The sequence below is a fragment of the Myotis brandtii genome, unplaced genomic scaffold, assembly GCF_000412655.1.
Source record: "Myotis brandtii unplaced genomic scaffold, ASM41265v1 scaffold8, whole genome shotgun sequence".
NCBI lineage: Eukaryota > Metazoa > Chordata > Mammalia > Chiroptera > Vespertilionidae > Myotis > Myotis brandtii.
Window position 1 is genome coordinate 6,971,551 of NW_005371219.1, and position 21,407 is coordinate 6,992,957.

Sequence of the window (21,407 nt, forward strand, 5' to 3'; positions counted from 1 at the left end):
ATTATTAACACCAGCTTTGAAAAACATCTAGTTTTCCATTGTTCTTAGTTTCTTATCTGACTTGTGAGAAATGTTCTGTTGGTGCAGTATTTTAATTTATTTTGCCACTATTTTTACACATGCTATATTTTATTCATGTAGGAGAAAAAAACGTTTCAGTGAAACTATCTTTATTCTGATTCCTAAGTCTTACTAATACACATTTTAATTGATATTTTATATTTCAGAGATGATGGTAAAGAGGGTTTGAAGTTTTATACCAATCCTTCATATTTCTTTGATTTATGGAAAGAAAAAATGTTGCAAGATACAGAGGATAAGAGGAAGGAAAAGAGGAAGCAGAAGGTATTACAAGAGATTCAAAAAATTGAAGTTAGTTTTCGAGTATTTGTGTTTTATTGCACATATGGAACTTTATTAGTCCTGTACTTTGACAGTTTTCTTTTATTGGGTCCAAATAATCAACTGAAGTCTTTATAATCAGGCAGAAAGATCACACTCTAATCCGAGCAGATTAGATCACTGTAATTAAATTATACATAGATAGACTTGATTAGGTTATTGTAACATGATGTGATAAGTGCCATAGTTGAGGTGGGCACAGAAAAGCACTTGATTTAAACGGAGAACAGGGTTGGAAAACACTTCCAACAAAGCTTATAATGTGTCTCAAACAACAAATAGGAATTAAATGGGCCAGGGAAGAGAAGGGCATTCTAGTAAGAAGGAACAAAGGAATGTTGTGCAAATATTGGTAAAGTAGATTAAGCTAATATTTTTAACCATAGGGCATATCCTAAATGTTTTGAAAAGGTTATTATACTCTCACTAAATTCCTGTTATCTGTCTACTATGTTTTCATTTTTCATATTTTGCTAAAATTCACGTGGATTTGCTTTATTCCATGTTAATGATAACTAGAAATACAGAAGGAGGAAGCAATGTTGAATTTAGATAGAATTATGAAGGAGGCAAAGTCTATCTTTATCACCCCTGTTTCTCCTATAACTCTCTCTATTCTCCCCACCCCCAGTTCCCCATAATGCATTCCTGTTATCTTTTTCACCAGACAGTATTCCAGTGTTCTAGCTAGAGTTTGCAAACTGGTGACTGGCAGCCCAGCTTACACCTGCAAGCAGGGTTTTGTTTGACAACCACAGTGCTTTAAAATTTTTGGAACTGAAATGCCTTAAGTAGACAGGCCTATCTAGTTTACTGCCTTCCCCATCTTATACCCTACTCTCCATTTATGTATGTTATCTGCTTGCCCTTTGGGCATCTGACTTTGTTGTACCTACTCTAGACCTTTCTTTGCTTTTCCCCACAATTTAAATCACTTCTTGTTTTATTTTCCAAATACCCTGTTTTCCGTTGAGTGAAAGTTATAATGGGTTAATTGGATAATTGGATTTTTTTCTAATGTATTGGGTAGCCAATTGGTTACTTCCCAGATAACATAACCTTAGTAAATTTTCAGGTTTTGGTTAGAGGTAGACAGTGCCATTAATGGTAGAAATTTCACTCATTATAGCAAAAACTAATAGATGTGGTAACAGAGTTGGTGAATAATTTTTCACCTGAAAGGACTTTCTGACCTCAAATTTTATTACTTAGACATACTGTTTTTATCTGGTACATCACTTCCAATTAGAGGTTAAAGAAACATGAGGAGAAACTGGCTTACAAGCAAACTAGCTAAAATTTAACTCTGAATGTACAAATGAACTGTCTCTGTGTTACTTTTACTACATTATGATGACATTGTCTTTTGTAGTATTGATGTTAGGATTTATTTTGATTGTTATAACCCCTTTTAAAAACTTAGCACTTAGCATTTGGCTTTGTTTCAATACATCTGTTATAGCAGAAAAATCTAGATCGTCCTCACGAACCAGAAAAAGTGCCAAGAGCACCTCATGACAGGCGGAGAGAATGGCAGAAGCTGGCCCAAGGTCCAGAGTTGGCTGAAGATGATGCTAATCTCTTACATAAGCATATTGAAGTTGCTAATGGCCCAGCCTCTCATTTTGAAACAAGGTTTCTTCTCTTTTGTTCGTTTTCTAACAAAATTAATGATATATTGGCTTTATTTCTAATATCTCTGTCTTTAAGTATTAGATCCTGAACTGTTGAACTGGCAGACCCTATTATAAGTATAGAGATGGTTTTGAAACCCTGACCACTGTGGCAGATTATTTTCATACTGGGGCTTTAGTCATTTTCTGAAAAAGGTGGTTGAGTAGATGATCTTCAGGGTTGTTTTAGCTTTTGTATGAAGTCTCAACTTCCTCTTAGTTTTTCAGGCAGACTCTGCTAGAATTTTATAATAGGAGAATGGAGTCTGGAATAGTTTTTGAACTATTATTGACTCACTATATATAAAATAGGAATTGAGAAAGGTTTATATTTTGTTCCTTTTTCTTTCTGACATCCTTTCTATGCTGATCTCTCACTCAGACATACCAGGATTTTAAAACAAAATTACTTACTCCCTTTTGTAAAAATACAGAATAGGTACTTTTCCTTTCTCCGTGGTTAGGGTCCCTATATAAGTAATGCCCTACCCTAACAAACTACTAACATCTTTCTATGAAGAAATTTATTTTTGTATAGTTGATTGATTATAACTATTATTTTTACATATGTAATAGTTATTGATTTTTTTAATGCAAAAGAGCTTAAGGTTTTCTTTTGAATTTTGTAAATTATTGGGCCATGATAAATATTTTGGCCTATTTTAGGAGTAATACACATATAAGACACTTTATATACATTACTAAAAGACACTGAAAGAATTTAGATTTTTTTTAAAAATTAATCTATAGGCAAACATTTATTTCTACTACTGTTAAGTAATTGAAGTATATAGCTGACCTAGTAGTGTAAATACAATAATCCTAACTTGCTTTGTGCATATTTTTTAAATCCAGCAGACCCCAGTGTGCTCTATAGTCAGTAAATATGTATGTCTTCACATGCTCAGGGTATCTAAAATTTTGCTTAAATCTGATCTTAAGACACAAGTTGCTATGTTACTCAGCGTACCAGTGTACTATTTGCTGAGTACCCTTGCAACTTTGAAAACACCAAAAAGACAAAAATGATGTAGTTAATCATGTCTGGTGTTAGGGTCAAGGAGACCTTTCTCCTTGGATATAAGACATTTGGAAGTCATTTAGGTTTAAGAGAGCAACAAGATATCCTGGTGGTAGGAAATTCCAGTTTTTATTTTTTTTAATTAATTAATTTAAAAATATATTGTTATTGATTTCAGAGAGGAAGGGAGAGGGAGAAAGAGATAGAAACATCAATGATGAGAATCATTGATTGGCTGCCTCCTGCACGCCCCCTACTGGGGATCGAGCCTGCAACCTGGGCATGTGCCCTTGACGGGAATCAAACCCAGGACCCTTCAGTCTTCAGGCCGACACTCTATCCACTGAGCCAAACTGGCTAGGGTGAAAAATTCCAATTTTTATATTCTAACTTTTTGTCATTGGCATCTTATTGTAAAGAAAAAAATGAAATAGAGGCAGACAGCTTTGAATGCAATTTGCTAAAGGTTATTTTCTTGTTTGTAAGCTTATATATGTAATTCTTTTTATCCTTATGAATTGAGTTAGTGTGATATTATAAAATAATAAAATAACTGGAGGTCATCATAATGAACCTGAATCAGCAAGGAAAATTTGCATTGTGAGCAGCATTTTTTGTTTTAAAAGCAGGGTGAATGTAATGAATTTCTGGAAAAAGTTTCTTAAAGGTGGTTAAAATATTGGCATTCAAAGGATAAACTTTATTTCATGTAGAACACTTTACTCCAGTAATTCAAGAAAAATATACTGATACTATATTTTTTTTTTTTAGACCTCAAACATATGTGGATCATATGGATGGATCTTACTCACTTTCTGCCTTGCCATTTAGTCAGATGAGTGAGCTTCTGACTAGGGCCGAGGAAAGAGTCCTAGTAAGACCACATGAACCGCCTCCACCTCCACCAATGCATGGAGCAGGAGATGCAAAACCCATACCCACCTGTATCAGGTATGTTGGGCATATGTTTGTATCACACCTGCTAAACTCTGCCATTGTTGCATGAAAGAAGTCATGGACCATATACATAATTAAATGAATATGTTTGTGTTTCAACAAAACTTTATTTACAGAAACAGGGAGAGGAGCAAATTGATCTTTTGGGAAGTGACTTTCCAACCTCTGATAAGAGCTGACACATTGTCTTGGGAAAATATAACTAATGAGAATTTAAAGTTTAAAGTGCATTTCATTTTATTATAGCTTTGTTATTAAACACATGATGTGCAGTATAGCGGGCCCTTGAATAGTGTCATCTTTTTATTCAACATGTTTAACGTTGATTAGATGCTATGGGAACTTAACTCTTGTTTATACAATTAGCCTATGGTAAAATTGGTTTCGTTATATGTCGTTTCATTTAAAGTCATTGAACCTATTGACAATGATAAGGGAGGACTTATTGTATATTAACACAAATAAAAATTTTTTATAATGTGTTAAGGGACTAAAAAATGGGAACCAAAGGTGTTGATTATAAATATTAATTTGATATTAGGGGAAATATTCTCAGGATTTGAGGTAGAATAGGCAGTTGCTCTAGTATTTTCAGTAAAGCTATTTTGAAGTTTAATTTTGTCCATTGTTGTGCAAATTATAAATTTTTAAAGAGAGAGATCAGCTTCATAATTTTCAGTTAAAAAAAAATCAACCTTCTGTCACTGACTCATTTGATGTTTTATCCTCAGGAAGGAAGAGGGCCATACATTTCCGTTTATGGTTTGTAATTAGTTGTCACTGATTTAACTGAAATGACATATGATGAGCCTTAATAGCTTCAATATAAATACAGCATTTTAGTGGTCACGGTATTGCTACAAATATTGCAATATAATAAATGTTGAGTCATTATAAAGACTCATATCACAGTGTAAAATTGTAAGCGTAAAATGCTTGAATGGATATGAAAGTTGCATGAGAGGATGAGACCACTTAGAATATTACAAACCAAAGTCCCATGTATTAATTTTCTTGTTGGTCCACTTTTAGTTCTCCTTTCATTCTCAATACTGCTGAAAATTTTGTAATTCCTATAGGAACATGTTAATACATACATCTACGTTGGTATAATTACTGATCGTCATTTATATTTTGTGTGGTTAATTTTTTCTCTTTTAATAACTTGCTAGGATCTCTTTATCATTTCAGTTCTGCTACAGGTTTGATAGAAAATCGCCCTCAGTCACCAGCTACAGGCAGGACACCTGTGTTTGTGAGCCCCACCCCCCCACCTCCTCCACCACCTCTTCCATCTGCCTTGTCAACTTCTTCATTAAGAGCTTCAATGACTTCAACTCCTCCCCCACCAGTACCTCCCCCACCTCCACCTCCAGCCACTACTTTGCAAGCTCCAGCAGTACCACCACCTCCAGCTCCTCTTCAGATTGCCCCTGGAGTTCTTCACCCAGCTCCTCCTCCAATTGCACCTCCTCTAGTACAGCCCTCTCCACCGGTAGCTAGAGCTGCCCCAGTATGTGAGACTGTACCAGTTCATCCACTCCCACAAGGTGAAGTCCAGGGGCTGCCACCACCCCCGCCACCGCCTCCCTTGCCTCCACCTGGCATTCGACCATCATCACCTGTCACAGTTGCAGCTCTTGCTCATCCTCTCTCTGGGCTACATCCAACTCCATCTACTGCCCCAGGTCCCCATGTTCCATTAATGCCTCCATCTCCTCCATCACAAGTTGTACCTGCTTCTGAGCCAAAGCGTCATCCATCAACCCTACCTGTAATCAGTGATGCCAGGAGTGTACTTCTGGAAGCAATACGCAAAGGTAATTTTCTCAGGGCCATTAAAAGCTTTGCTATTGTAGTACTAGAAACTTTCTAAATATTTGAACAATAATGTTTTACTCAGTTACAAAATTTTAAATGATCATGTTTTTGCACAAATGGTCTTTAGAAAGTAAAGCTATGTTCAATTTTAAATCATTTTCAAGAAAATATATCACATTTAACTTTTATTTTCATACTTAGAGATTCTCAATGTTTATTGAATAAATGAGAAATTAAAAGTCAGACTTAAACATTAAAGAAAATTAGTTAAAACCGTTTACATTATTTTTAATATGAATATTAACTCCTTAAAAAAGTGTATTTTCTTCGGCGTTAAGGCTGTCCATCTGGTGTCTCAGTGACACTTGCTCTACCAAATGCTGTTAAAGGGTTAAGTTTCCTCCCTTAGTAACAAAAAAAAGACCTGACATATTCATTCCTGTATTCTGCCAGCATTTCCTAAACACCTACTATATGCCAGGAGCTTACAGAATAGAATGAATAAGAGTGCCTTTTCCTCAAGTACCAGGGAGAATAAAGCCTCAGAAAATATTGTCAACAATGTTTATTTTATTTGATTCTAGAGATCACAGAAGAAAAGTATCATCTGGTTAACTTTTTAGGATTTGGTGAGCAGGGAGACACAGTAGATTATAATGGTTTAATACATTGTAGATATCTAGTGGGATGTCTGGTAAGTTCCACCAACTACAGATAACATAATAAAAAAAATTAATGTCTTTTAAATATGATCCCTTCAAGATCTTTTTAATAGACATTGCTTTTTATTTTTTTATTAGTATTTCTCATGTGTATTTGATTTTATTCCAGAAAGATTAATAATATCTAGTATTTTGGTTTACAATTAATGGTTTGGATTTACTATATCAGGTATTCAGCTACGAAAAGTAGAAGAGCAGCGTGAACAGGAAGCTAAACATGAACGCATTGAAAATGATGTTGCCACCATCCTGTCCCGCCGTATTGCTGTGGAATATAGTGATTCAGAAGATGATTCAGAATTCGATGAAGTAGATTGGTTGGAGTAAGAAAAATACATTGATAAATATTACAAAACTGAATGCAAATGTCCTTTGTGGTGCTTGTTCTTTGGAAATGTTTGATCATTCCAGTGTTTTGCTTTTTTTTCCTTAAGATAAATAACCCTTTTCTTCCATAATTTTTTATTTCTAAGAAAAATATTAGCATACATTTCAACTAAATGTTTTACAGTGGCTTATCTTTTTAATTTTTCCCTGAAAAGACACAATTTGGTCAAATAAACCACTAAGTATTAAGCATGGACAGCTGTTGTTAGAGTAGCAGATTCAGTTTTTTGATATATCTTAATTGTGCACTTTGTGAATTTTAATTTAAATAAAGCAACTGAGATTGAAATCTTGAGGGCAGCTGTATCTGTTAATGAGCCTTATTCCATTTCTTGATGTTTTAAAAGAAGAAACACTGACTTGATTATATGAATACACTCAGAAAGTACATTTAGCTTGTAGTATTGAATTTTCTTAAAGGAATGCTTGAATTTCTTTAATTATTGTTTTATTGTTTTTAAATACTTGCTTTATTTGAATGTTTAGCAGTACCCCTTCCCACTTATATATTGTGTGGTACGATTTTGCTTGCCTATAAAAGTTTAAAAGATTTCCATGTGAAATACTCTGGCATAAACATACATGTAACTTACATAACTGTTAAGAATGATTTAATAAATGGTTCATTTTAAAGGTTCATGGGTGTTGCTCTTTGAATAAAATTATTTCTGAAAGTTTATCAAATAATATAAAGTAGGCTCTTAATACATAGATAGCCAACAAAGATTTAAAAATCCACTTATAGCCCTGGCTGGGTTGGCTCAATTGTTTTGAGTGTCATCCCATACACCAAAAGTTGAGGGTTTGATTCCCAGTCAGGGCACACACCGGATTACGGTCTTGATCCCTAGTAGGGGGCGTGCAGGAGGCAGCTGATCAATGATTCTCTCTCATTGATGTTTCTATCTCTCTCCCTCTCCCTTCCTCTCTCTGAAATCAATAAAAACATTTAAAAAATATCCTCATGGCTCTAATAAAAAGATTTGCTTTGCACTCTTAGTAGCTTTGCCTAGAACAACAGATTGCATAGTCATGTAAGGTTTCATTCCAACCTTACAAAACTGTATAATGTTGAATTTAACTCCAGAAAATATGGCACAGTTTAAAGTTTGTACTTATGGTCAAAAGGCGTAGCAAATAGTTTTTATACAGCTCAATTATAGCCAGGTAGCTAAAACATAATGGTATTGGTGTTGGAGCATTTAAGGGTGATAAAAAGGAGATGGTTGAAGATTTCTTAATAATAGAAGTGGATCTGTTGTAAAGCCTGGAAGTATGTATCCTAAATAGTTTATGATCTATTTCTGTGTTTTTTTCTTACCACATTTCTGGAAGATAAAGTGTCCACAGATTAAAGAGGCCATACATGTAGTATAGATTTTAAAATCAAAATATCCTTTCAAGTTAACTTGCTGAGATAGTTTTGGAACATGTCATTCAGTGGTCAATTTTAATATCCTAGGAGGGATGAAAGTTACTGGGTAATGACTACCTTTTTCTTATTGAATTATGTTATTGTTCTACAAGGTCATAAGCATAGAGTCAGAAAAAATGAGTATCACGGGGAAATAATTGGTTTCACTTGTTTTGGTTGAAGTCACCCATTTGCCTCCACATTACCAAATCCAGTGAATACTCTTTAGTCCTTTATTTAATCTTTAGTCTGTGTATAGTCTACCTCCATGAAGGTGTCAATCCTTTTGGCTTTTGTTGTGACACTTTTCCTTCCTCCCAATAATGTTGGGACAGAAGAAGGGAGGGAAATACCTAATGGAGTTTGGGGTGAGATTCAGTCATTGTGGAGAGAGGGGAAGTGTGTTCTTTACCCTTCTTAAGTAAGGAATATTTGTAAGCTGCAGGTTTATAAGGCATTTTAAGCTATAACCACTGCTTTTCATAATTTATCATTTATTTGGGCAGATGAGATGACTTCTGAAGCAATTTCACATTACAAATATTTATTAAAAGATAAGTAACAAAATTTGGATTGTGTTCTATAAATTACGAAACACTTCCCTTTATTTTTACCTTTAGAAAGCCCTACCCTTTCTTCAACAATCATCTCACATTCATTTTTTCATGAAGTCTTCTCAGATCACCACAACAGGAATTCTTACTCCTTTTCGTTTTCTCAAATTCTTTTATTACAAGCTTTCTTCACATGATACTTTATGCCATTTTGTATCACAGTTATTACCTATTTGAGCTTTCCACATAGGTGACTCACCAGACAACCAGCGCCTTGTCTAAAATAGGCAACTCACAATCTCTCTTCATATAAGTAGGTTCAGAAATACCCCTTTTTATGCTGTCTACAAAGGTTCTTAAAATCATATCTTCCTAGATACTGCTCCTGTTTAAAAAAATTTTTCACCATTAATCACAGTAACAAGAATGACCTAAAATTAGCCCTGACTTCATCAAAACTGTGTGTGTGTGTGTGTGTGTGTGTGTATCTGTGTGCATATGTGTGTGCAATTTAAGAAATGGAAAGATAGTGGCTTCTGGCCAAAAGGTGGGAGTTATTAATATTTCTGAAGACTTTTTTTTAGGGCAGAGAGCAAAATTAATCAAGTATTTTAATTTAGTAGGAATTCTCATGAATTACTTTTAAAACAGCTTTATCTTTGCCCTTAGTAAGCATTCTACTGCTGTTTACTTGTTTATTTTCACTCTGCTACATTTATCTTGACCCCAGCTTTTTTTTTAAACTACCTCCTTAAACTGGAGGAGGCATAAAATAAATTATTTAAAGCTCCTAAATAGATCAAGAAATTTCTTTTAGATTTCCCGATCTCTATATCATCCACATGATAAAAAATGCAGATAAATCAATGCAAGATATTAATCATGCAGTATCAGGATTTAAGGATCACTTTGCTGTGTTTAATGAAAGTGAAATTATTGTGGTTCTAAGTTGTGTCATATAACTGTTACTAGAAATCGTCCTACTGAAGCCAGACAGAAGGCATTGACCCTTGAAATACAAAGAGTAAGTCTTCTCCCCCTTTATTCATTGCTGTACTAAGGACAAATTTATTTATGTTCTCCATGACTTGGCTGTAGGATGCATCAGTAATCTGTTGCTTTTCAAGCCTGACAACCAAGCTCTGAATGAAGAATGAATACCACCCTTGAATGAACATTTCAGGCACTTTTTTTTTCTACAGTCTAGTTATCAATACCTTTTTCTTACTATTGTAAGGCCAGCTGCTCTGACTTTTTTCCTTTAGAAAAATATATTTAAACACAACTGAGCATGTATTGAAGTCATCTTTCTTAGGATATTTATAGTTTCTCTTCCCTATAATAGATAAAAATTTTAGTGGTAATATTTAATCATATCTATGTAAGTATGTATATTATACTCAAAGACTTCTTGATAAATTTCTTATTTACCCATCCCGCCTTTAGGTAACTAGCTTTTCCAGTATTACTACTATTTTGATACAGGACATGAATGTCTCCAGGAGTAATCAAATTTTTCATCCACTTTTTCTGGCCTGGAAACAATCTAAAAGACAAAAGAGCTATAAAATCACAATCTGTCTTCCATTGTAACAGCTTCAAATATTACTTAAAAATACCTATTTTGTTCTTACCTATGAAAGCTGAAATGTTGCACCTCTAAAGAAAATCTATAACAACTATTTAGATCATTCCAGGTAAAGGAGCACATCTATTATGCATGGTTTATTTTTATATTTCTTTTTATATGTATTATATTTCCTTTTATTTATTTAACAAACATTTTTGATGCCTGCAGAGTTACTCTGCTGACTATTGAGGCCACAACTGTGAATAGACAGAGCCCTCCTTTCTAAGCATACAGATAAATTGACAAAGAACAATGAATGTTATGTCAGGAAAGTTCCTAGCACAGAGACCAAACCTAGTTTAGGAAGTCGGGAAAGGCCTCCAAGAGGAAATGGCATTTAAAGATTGAGGTGGACCTCAGCAGGAAAATGCTGAAGGGAGGGTGGACAGTCTCCCAGGCAAAGGAAATAAGTGTGTGAATGTCTGGAAATGCTTGATGCAAGGAGTGAAGTAATGAGAAATAAATTAGAAAGGCGAGCCAGGAGCAAATCATGAGAGGGTCTTAGGAACCATATTAAGGAGTTTGTATTTTATTCCATGGGCAATAAAATTGAGGAAGTAATATATCAGAATAGCATTTTGGTAAGATGATCGGCAGGTTCAAGTGCAAGTGAATGAGAAGTAAACTTGGAGGTCAAGAGACTAGTCAGGCTGTTACAGTAGGTGACATAATTAGGGATGGTGGTGACAGAGAAGATAGATAACAAGATATAGTCAATAGAGATTTAGGATGTGGAATACACTGGACTTGGTAACTGGAGAGGAAGGAGTCCAGGATAACTTCCAGTCCTGGCTCACTGACAAAAGGACCATTAGAGGAGGAGCCGGTGTGGGAGGGTGAGTGACACAGCTTGGGACATAGGCAGGGAAAGGACCACTGACATGGTTGGAGGGAGGGATTGATCTTGTATTTGTGAAAGGAGACCTCTTCCGCAGGAAGGAGAAAAGGGCGGCTATGTAAACAGATCTGAAGGTCTGGTGCCAAAAAGTTGAAAACTTTTCCTTCGTATGGCATCTATTTTCTCTTTGAAGTAGGTGACAACCCTGCTCAGGGTGATTGGGAAGCAGAAGGAGTGTCAGCATTTTTAAGAAAAGTATATATGGCTTGAAGGAGTCATTGTGAAAAGTGGGAAAGCTTTCCAGGGAAAGCGGACATTGTCAAACAATCTTGAAAACATTGTTGAAATTAATGACCTCAATGTTACAGTGGCTCCAGTCTGCAATGTATGTGTATTGGGTTTTTGTGTGTTTTTTTCCTGAAGACAATTGCCAGAAAGAGAGTTGGATTCATCAGTTGGGTTTTGGCTGTATTGTGGTTTGCAAGAACTATCTCTAGGGAAGACTGAATCGTCTTAGTCTCTTAATCCCATGATTAAACTCCCATGTTGAAGGTGTTCTCTCACTTGCCATAATGCTTGTTTGATGGCCTTTTCTCGTTCAGTCCACTCCCGTGGGCTCTCCTGGCTTGTCAGAACATGCAGATGGATCTTCTTTGTTTTTAAGACTTTACATTTCACCTCCCATAGGCTCGACGACATCTTGGTTTTCTTGCTTCCTCAGTTTACTGCAGTTCCTGCTTTTTATCCTGTTGCACCTGAGAATGTCTGCCCTATCCTCATTTGAACATGCTCAGTTATCCTTTATTGTGTCGTCTTTCAGATCTAGAAATCTTCTGAGAATTTTGTCAGAGATGATTCTGCCGTGAAGGTTGTGTAATTCAAAACAGAGGCGGCCAGGGGAGGCTCTTTGGGATTTGACTTTTTACCTGTCCCTTTCATGTCGGAGTCATCGCATCTGCTTCATTTACTTAGTTGGCAGGAATCCATTTTCTTTTAAAGACACTTCCCTCAGATGAAAAATAAAGACAATGCTTGGTTCTGTTAATTTTGTTTTTTTAGAGCATATTAAGACGAGGCTAAATTTTTAGATTTGATGCTTGGATTGGTTAATTTTCCACAGCTCTATGCCAATAAGCTGGGGTTTTTTGTTTTTGTTTTTTACCTTTAGCCAACATCTCAGAAATGTCTGGCAGGGAGTCTCAGTAAAAGCATCTGGATAATTCAGTGTGAACCACTCACCATTATCAAAATAACTCAAAGAGAAGGGCCTACTAACCAAGTACTAAGCCTTTCATCTTGATATCAAAGGCCAGCCATTCCTTTTGTTTGGTTGTTTCATCTTTTTTATAAAACATGCATACAGAAAAGTGCATAAAAATTTCAGCTCAGCAATCTGCCGCCATGTGAATACCACCATCCAGGCCAAGAAATAGGATGTTGTCCTCACTCCAGAAAGTCTCTCTCATGCTTCCTTCTAATTCCCACCCTTCTCTCACCTCCAACCCCAAGGGGAACCACTATCCTAATTTATGATAATCATTCCTTGCTTCTATCTAGACATTTTACCACCTAAGCATGTGTTTCCAAACATAACAGTTTAATTTTGCCTATATTTTAAACTTTATATAAATGAAATCTTTTAGCATATGCCTTTTTATCTGGCATCTCTTAAAATTCATTCATGCTGCCATATGTAAACTGTGCTCTGTTCATTTTCATTGCTTTATAGTAGTCCATGCTACAGATATACCACAATTTACCCATTCTACTGTTGGTGGCTATTTTAGTTTGCAGTTTGGGGCTCTTACTAATAATATGCATGTGAGCACTTTTTCATATGTTTCTTATTCATGTGTAGGCATTTCAGTCATAGGCTATTGAGCTTTAGTAGATAATGTCAAATGGTTTTCCAAAGAAGCTGTACCAGCTTATACTGCCACCAGCAGTCTGAGAATTCCTGTTGCTCCACATCTCTGCTGGCCTCGGGTATCATTCTGTTTAATTTTAGCTATTCTAGTGGGTTTGTGGCAGTGTCTCATTATGGTTTAAATTTCTTCTCCCCGGTTACTAATGAGGTTGGGCATCTTTTCATGTGTTTATGAGCCCTATCTTATCCTTTTCTGTGGCTTGTTTTCTCGCTTTAATGGTGCTCTTTGAAAGTAAGTTGCTAATTTTAATGTAGTCCACTAACCACTCTTGTTCATGGTTAGTGCTTTCTGTGCCCTGTTTAGAAATATTTCTCCATGCCGCGCTTGTAAAAACGAGTGTCCTGTATTGTCTCCTAGAGGCTTTGTTGTTTTACCTTTCACAGTCAGATTTATAATCCACCTGGAAATGATTTTTGTGCGCCATGTGAGGTCAGGGTTGCAATTCATTTTGTTTTCCTGTGGATATTCAATCAAGTTAGCACCTTTTATTGAAGACTGTCCTTTTCCCAGTACTCTGCAGGACCAGTTTATCAAAAATACATAAACACAGACAAGTATATGTGTGTATTTATGCTGATATATGATTGGTATAACAATATAATGTTGACAATACAGATACACACAAATACATGAGTCTTTATAGACTTCATTCCGTTCCACTGATCTATTTTTATACCAATATCACAGTTTTTTAACATGTTTATGTCCTTATAGAAAGAATTGATATCCAGGAAAGCTTGCCCACCCTCCTTGTTGGTTTTCTTCACTGTTATTGGTCCTTTGCATTTCTATCTAAATTTTAGAATCATATTGGCTGCTAACAGATTGGGCATTTAGAGGCAGCAGTAGCTGGGTTGACTTTGGTAAGTGGGAGCTCAGTACGGTCTTCATTCCTGCCACTGTGGCCATGCTGTTCATATGCCCTCATGCAAGTTTTCCTGGCCTTAGCATAGCAGACCTGCATCAGCTGAGCATTTAAATGTCTCTAGAATTCTGTGTCTCTAGTGAACAGGTCTGTAGTTGTATCTGCATTCCACAGCCAGAATAAGGGCCTTTTTGTAAACCACCAAACTAAGCTCTCACCCAGAGACTTTAACTGCTTCTTAAACTGCCAGGCATCATTGCAACTTGGCAATACCAGCCAACCCCACTGTCATTTTAGGCCTTTTTCATTTCACTCCTGAATCATTTCATTATACAAGCAGGGACAGTCACCTCCCCAGGCTGTTTTCTCAGGCAGTTTGGCCACTACCCGTGCCAGGGACTATCCATGCCCCACATACCAATCAGGACGACATTCCTCTTTGCCTGCCAGGTAATGAAAGAGCCAGCCCAAAACTCTGTCCTACCACTACCACCTATGTTAGGTTAGGACCTTGGCATAGGAGATGCATATGGCAAGACAGGGTTAGATGTGCAAGATGTTTATTGGGGGGAGTATCTATAAAGGAACAGGGGGACCAGAGAAGGCATGTGGAGAGCCTTTGATGAAAGGAGAGGAGGGGAAAGGAGTATTGATTGAAAAGTGTCTTAGACTGCAGTGTTACTCTTAGAAGGTTTGGCTAGGGCTGTGGGGAGTCCTCACGCTGAAGTTGCCTGTTAGAGGAATGGTCCAGTAGCCCTAATCCTGCTGTGCTTAGTCACTGACGAGGAGCAGCAGAAGGAGAGCTGGCCTTGGCATGGACACAATAGTAGATCCAGAAGAGCAACAGCTGGGGTCTCCGTGAACTATGCTTCCCCCAGCGCGAGATATGAATGGTGCATTTTATAGCCAACAAGAGAAAGTAACTGGACCATCAAATCCCCCCAGATCTTGGCCTGGCAATTCTTTACTATCTTGTTATCTCTCAGGTGGTCTCAAGCATATATTTTTACTACTTTATCCAGCTTTCTGATTGTCCTCAGCAAGAAGGTAGATCCAAATTACCTAGTACCTATTCCCAGAAGACATTGGCCAGCAACCTCTTTTTTTTAATTCCTTTTTCAAAATTAACATGTAGACCATTTTTGGTACTTATGAAAAGTAAAAATTATCAACCAAACGTTTTGCCATCTTGAGCATGAGTTACATAAAATGCCATGTCCACATTTTAACTGAGTCCTTTAAGCTCACAATTAAACTGACATTGCGGTGGAACTGCATGCAGCTGCATTTAAAGACACATCAGGAAAAAAAACTGAACAATCCATGTTATTTTTAACTAACAAAGGGAAGTGGTTCAAAAATAATAGATACAGGGGCTTACGTAAGTGGAGACAGTGCATCCCTGGAGTTTTCTGAAGAATGAGAAAGCAAAGTGGCAGACCTGTCAAATGGCTCCCAATTTGCTGCTTGGGGACTTGCAGGATGCTATTTAAAGTTATACAGCTTATAAAAACTTCAAAAATCAAAATTCCTAGTGGCACCTCACTTTGAAGCATTCTTGCTTAAGGGAAGAATGTGTGTGTGTGAAGCGTTTATTTACACTTCCAATTCTATTTTAACTCTTATGGTGATTGTGGAATCTTTGTGGAATACAAGTGGTGCCCCAACAGCTATCACTGGTAATACCTCTGCCAGGGGATAGAGACGGTCTTACTCACCCTTCTGCTCCCAGGTCTTGGTATAATACATATCTTAAAATAAAACATTACCTGTCTAGAATCTTTGAGAAATAAATCATTCTGGATAAATCTTTTCATATAATTAAGGGTTAAATTTTTACATATTATCAAGGAAGTATTACTATTATTACCATTGCCACCCTCATACCACCACCCTATTAACCATCTATACTTTTTGTTCGGGCACTGTCCTAAGTAGTTTACACTCTTTTATGTAATCCTAAAAACAGGATGCGGCCCTACCTGGTTTGGCTCAGTGGATAGAGTGTCAGCCTTCAGACCAGAGGGTCCTGGGTTTGATTCCAGTCAAGGGCATGTACCTTGGGTTTCAGGCTCCTCTCCGGCCTGGGCCCTGGTCAGGGCACGTGCAGGTAGCAACCAATCAATGTGTGTCTCTCACAACGATGTTTCTCTCTGTTCTTTGCTTCTCTCTTCCACTCTCTCTACAATTTAATGGAAAAATATTCTCAGGTGAGGATTTAAAATAAATAAGTAAGTAAGTAAATAAAAACAGGACGAGATAGGAACTGGTATTATATGCATTTTGCAAAGGAAGGAGCTGAGGACAGAGTTGTGACTTGGCTGGCCCATGTCTCAATTTATAAGGGGTAAAGCCTGGATTTGAGTCCAGTGTGTCTGACTTCAAAGCCCATATTCTTAATCACGATTTTCACTGAAAGCTACAACGAATTTTTCTACCTTTTTTAAAAAAAATGTTTTGTTTTTTATTGATTTGAAAGAGAGGGAGAGAGAGAGAAACATCAATGATGAGAGAGTCATTGATCAGCTGCCTCTTACATGCCCCCGCGCTGGGGATCTAGCGTGCAACCTGGGCATGTGCTCTGATTGGAAATTGAATCTGCAACCCTTTGCTGCATGGAACGATACTCAACCAACTGAGCCACACTGGCCAGGGCTTTTTTGCCTTTTTAAAGAGGATATTCTGGACATCATTTCCATTTAAAAATTAAACTAATATAGCACTTATTGAAATGTATTATAATTATTTGTTTATGTTAATGTCTCCTTAAATTAGACTGTGAGCATTTTGAGAGCTATATCTGGCTTATTTTTGGGTCCCCAGCCCCTCAGTGTAGGCCCTAGCCTCATAGGATGCCTTCAGTAAATATATTTTATTTTAAATAATGAAAGAATGAGTGAGTATCATTATCAGTATTGGTTACTGTGAAGTGTTAAAAAGCAGATATAGAAGTAGCTATAGATGTAGACTGTGGTTCATGAAGCTAAAAGGGTAGTGTTTCTGTCCTTGTACTTGAACCTTGCTTCCTTTGAGTAAAGCCTCAGATGTCACTTTTCTTTTTTACTAATTTCTTTTATTCACTCAACAAATACTTACTAATAGTTACTGTGTGCCAGGCACATACTGTTCTGTGCTTGTGAAGAAAAGGGGCACATGGAGCTTTAGCTCCTTCAGTGGCCTGTAGTCACTCCCTCACAGTGATGCTAGTACAGCTGCACCTCGTTTTCCATAGAGGATTTTCTGGCTCTAAACAAAAATCCTCTTTTTACTGTTCTATTATGTTGACTTGTCAGCGTGATTGATGCCTCGTTAGCACAGTGAATAAGCAGATACCGCTTAAAAGCGTCCATCTCCTCTTCCAGTTCACTTGCATTGTTAGTTCATGGAGTGAGGAGGAATTGCCTACCATTTACACAGTGGTTGTTAAACTTGGCTAATTATCAGGTTCACCCATGGAACTTCTGGAAACTTCTTAGCCATCATCTCATCAAATATTTCTTCTACCCTGTTCTCTCTCTCTCATCTACTTCTTGGGTTCCAATTGCGTGTATGCTTGATAATTTGATATTGCCTCAGCTCTTGGATGCTCTGTTCTGTTCTATTACCCGTGCTCACACACCTTATTTTTCTTTGAGTTTCAGTCCGGGTAATTTCTATTGCCTTATCTTCGTAGTTCACGGATTCTTTCTTTGGCTTTGTTGAGTCCACTACTGTCACAGCATTCTACAGCTCTCTTACTGGGCTTTTTATTTCTAGCATTTTCATTTAATTCTTATTTCCATCTCTTCTGCTAAAATGCATGTTGTCAACCTTTTCCATTAGAGCCTTTAACATAATAATTATTGCTGTTTTAAAATTCCGTGTCTGATAGTCCAATAAGTATTGTAGGTGTTGTAGTTGATGTCTCTTGTCTTCTCTTTTTGTCATAACAGTTCTGGGATAACACAACAGAAAAGTTCAACTCAACATCCTGTTTACAGTTACATTATTACTAGGTACCTTGTCATCATTTTATACATTTTCTAAATGCTGGTACATATTATTTTTCAAAATGTTGGTACATTTTCAGCAACCTTGCTGATCTTGCTTAATAATTCTAATAGTTTATGCATTCTCTTGGATTTTCCAGGCAGAGATTGTAAAATCTTTGGGAGCAGGCACACTGTCTTGCTAGACCTGGTATCCCTGGCATTGGCATAGTCCCGGGACAAGGAAGGTGGTCAATAAATGTTATGTGGAATGGAAGTCCTCTGTGATTAAAAAGTAAAATATGGATTAACAACATTGAGCATTATAGTGACTGTACACTTGAGATCTTGGGACTGAGAGAGGTTTTTGGATACTCAGTTTTATTATGAAACCGGAACCTTCAGTGAGGTCTCCGATAGGAAGGAGGAGCAAGATGCATATGGCTGCAGCCAATTTTCCAGCGGGGACAGGAAAACACCCAGAGGAAAGCCGTCCAAGGCAGAGCAGCCACCAGAGTGCCACCCCCGACCTAGAGGGCGGAAGGAAAGGCTCAGGGAGGAGGAAGCAGCTGCCAAGGGAAAGAAACGGACAATACAAGTCAGAGACACCTCTCCCCTCCTCCTTGAGGTTCAGCCTCCTTATCTCATAGGGAACTGCTCTCCTCCTCTACTCCTTCTACTTCTTCATCGAAGGTAAGAGCTTGACTGAGCGATGCACATCCATCTGCGCCTATCTACGATTTTCCTGTGCAATCCCCCAGCCATTAGCTCCAACCTGAAAACGTTTTGGTTAAGACTGCACTGAGCTACTCACTAGCAACATAACTGAGTGAAGCGACTCCGCGGAGAGGCAGTCCTCCATGACTCTCGCTCTCCAGCAAGTCCCTGGCCGCTCTTTATCTGGGCCATTTCTCAGGGCGGTTTGTGTAGTGAACAACCGTGAGGAATGAGATAATGTCTCCCTCCCGACCAAGATCAAACTTGCTTGCTTCCTGCTTTAAAACAGCAGGCAGCCCAAGCTCCGTGTTGCTCTCCTGTGAGGCAAACCACTGCGCATACAAGCCCATCTACCACCGAGCCCATGCACATCACCCCCGTGGGGACCGGAGCTCGGGGAGCCATGGAGCGCACCAGACACGTTGGCTCCGGCTTTTGCTACGAGTAGTAAAGTCTTTCATTTCTTGCTCATGTCATCTGTCAGCATCCAGGAAGGGAGCCTGCCAGTAGGATGAAATCTCTGAGCCTCCACAGTCTTGACAGACTAACCACGCAGCCAGTCAGATTGTCTGGGACTTGCCTGCAACTGGAACCATCAGAGATGACTGAAGTTTTCCTCTTTGCTCTCAGCCTCTCTACATCATTCCAGGAATATTCAGGGAAGTGGGCATATCTTAGAGGAGGGCCTTTCTCAGAACCAAGGTTTGGGCTCTGAACCAAGGCCAGAAAAGAACACTTTCATCTCTGGAAACATGGCCAAATAAATTCTTTCACCCTGTAATTAATGAAAGATGACAGTATCAGAACTTTTAGGGTCTAGGCCTCAGGGGACTGCTGTGCCTTTGGCTAGAAACTTAACACCTGCCCTGTTGCTTTTTCTTTCCTCCTCCCCCGTCCTTCTCCCCTAAACCCCCAAATCGGACAATTATATATTTTTTAAATGTTTTATTTGGAAGTAATTTCAAACTGACAAAAAACTTGGAAGAATTGTGCAAAGAAAACCCATCCTAGATACATGTTACCCAGATTTACTTGTTATTAACATTTTACTTAATTTTATTTATTATTTACCAGTGGCCCGGTGCACGGATTCATGCACATTGAAAGGAAATTAATTAAAAGAAATATTTTAATATCACTATTCACCCTTTCTCTATAATAGAAGTGTCAGAGATGAAAGAAAATTAGTAAAATATATATGAAAATAATATATAAATTGATTAATAAATAAACAATAACAGCATGATATAATAACAAAGACGTGATATAAAAACAACAAAAACATGACATAAAAACAACATTGATAAAAACAATGACTGATAAATTGATTAAACTTATTCTAATATCTCCCTGTATACCACATTAAGAGTAAAAACACTTTCAGAGTGCTTGACTAATTTCCCTTGTGATGAAGTACTTACAACTTTAACTTTAACATCACACGCTCTTCAAACTTGAGAGAAAGCAACATATAACTAAGCATGTCCAAAAACGGGTTCAGGTAAGAATATTCCTAGTCTGTCTAGATTGGCACCAGCAAGAGCTTTATATGTATCGCTTATGTGCGAATCAAAGTTTATTTTTAAACTAGAGGCCTGGTGCATGAAATTCATGCATGGGTAGGGTCCCTAGGCCTGGCCAGCAATCAGGGCCTATAGGGGCCTTCCTTCCCTGGCTGCCGGCCAGGGCCTTCCTTCGTTCCACGCCACCCCCTGGCAGTCAGCACACGTCATATAGTGACCAGTTGAACTCCTGGTCGAGGGCACAATTTGCATATTTGGCTTTTATTATATAGGATTGCCAGTGAGCATCATATATACTGGCCGGTCGGTTGGTCAGATGGTCAGACAGTCAGATGGTCTGATGGACATATGGTTGGTCACTTAGCCTTTTATATATATGGATTGTACATGTGTATATACTTCTTAATGAGCCATTGAGAGTAACTTATATACATTCAGGCTATTAATTTTTGTGGATAAGCTTACACTTGAGATTCACCTTTTTGTAAATCCATTGAATCATGAATAATGTTAGCCTGAAGTTGCTATGTACTTGGATAAAGTCTTTCATTTCTTGCTCATGTCTTTTATTATCTAGAGAACTTAATAAGGAACTTAGTGATTGAGAGTTTGGGTACCCTAGTATTTCTCCAATAAGATGATTGTTTTCACCTCACATAATATTATAATATTGTATATCATAGTTTCCACTTGTATATATAATATGTTATTGTCTCAAAGCATGATTTTAGAGGTGCCATTAAATGTTTAAAATTTAATTCCTTCTTTAGGATAGGATATAATTTAAAGTTTCATGGTTTCTACTATGACTTGGAATGTATGATTTTAAAATATTTACTTAATTTTCTTGAGGATTTTCTATATGTTGGTGACATATGGTTTGTATTAGAAAACTACAACAAAGGAATTCTAACTGATCATCTCATATTGAAAACATTTTGCAAATGCTAACACTACACAAGTATTATTAATTATGGCTTCTTGTGA

General features: G+C 37.3%; 1 protein-coding gene across 5 annotated transcripts in view; it reads left to right on the top strand.

Moving 5' to 3' along the window:
- Nucleotides 1-7,620, top strand: part of WASF1 (WAS protein family, member 1) — a 36,308-nt gene extending 28,688 nt beyond the window's left edge. For 2 of the 5 annotated variants that reach the window (XM_005883757.2, XM_014531326.1), the window contains exons 5-9: nt 228-372; nt 1,865-2,037; nt 3,868-4,047; nt 5,245-5,873; nt 6,766-7,620. In XM_005883757.2, the coding sequence (XP_005883819.1) occupies nt 228-372; nt 1,865-2,037; nt 3,868-4,047; nt 5,245-5,873; nt 6,766-6,923 (1,285 nt within the window). In that variant the 3' untranslated portion in view covers nt 6,924-7,620. The remainder of the gene's footprint in view (nt 1-227; nt 373-1,864; nt 2,038-3,867; nt 4,048-5,244; nt 5,874-6,765) is intronic. The other 3 variants (XM_005883759.2, XM_005883758.2, XM_005883756.2) reach the window with 3 other exon arrangements.
- Nucleotides 7,621-21,407: the final 13,787 nt, after the last annotated feature.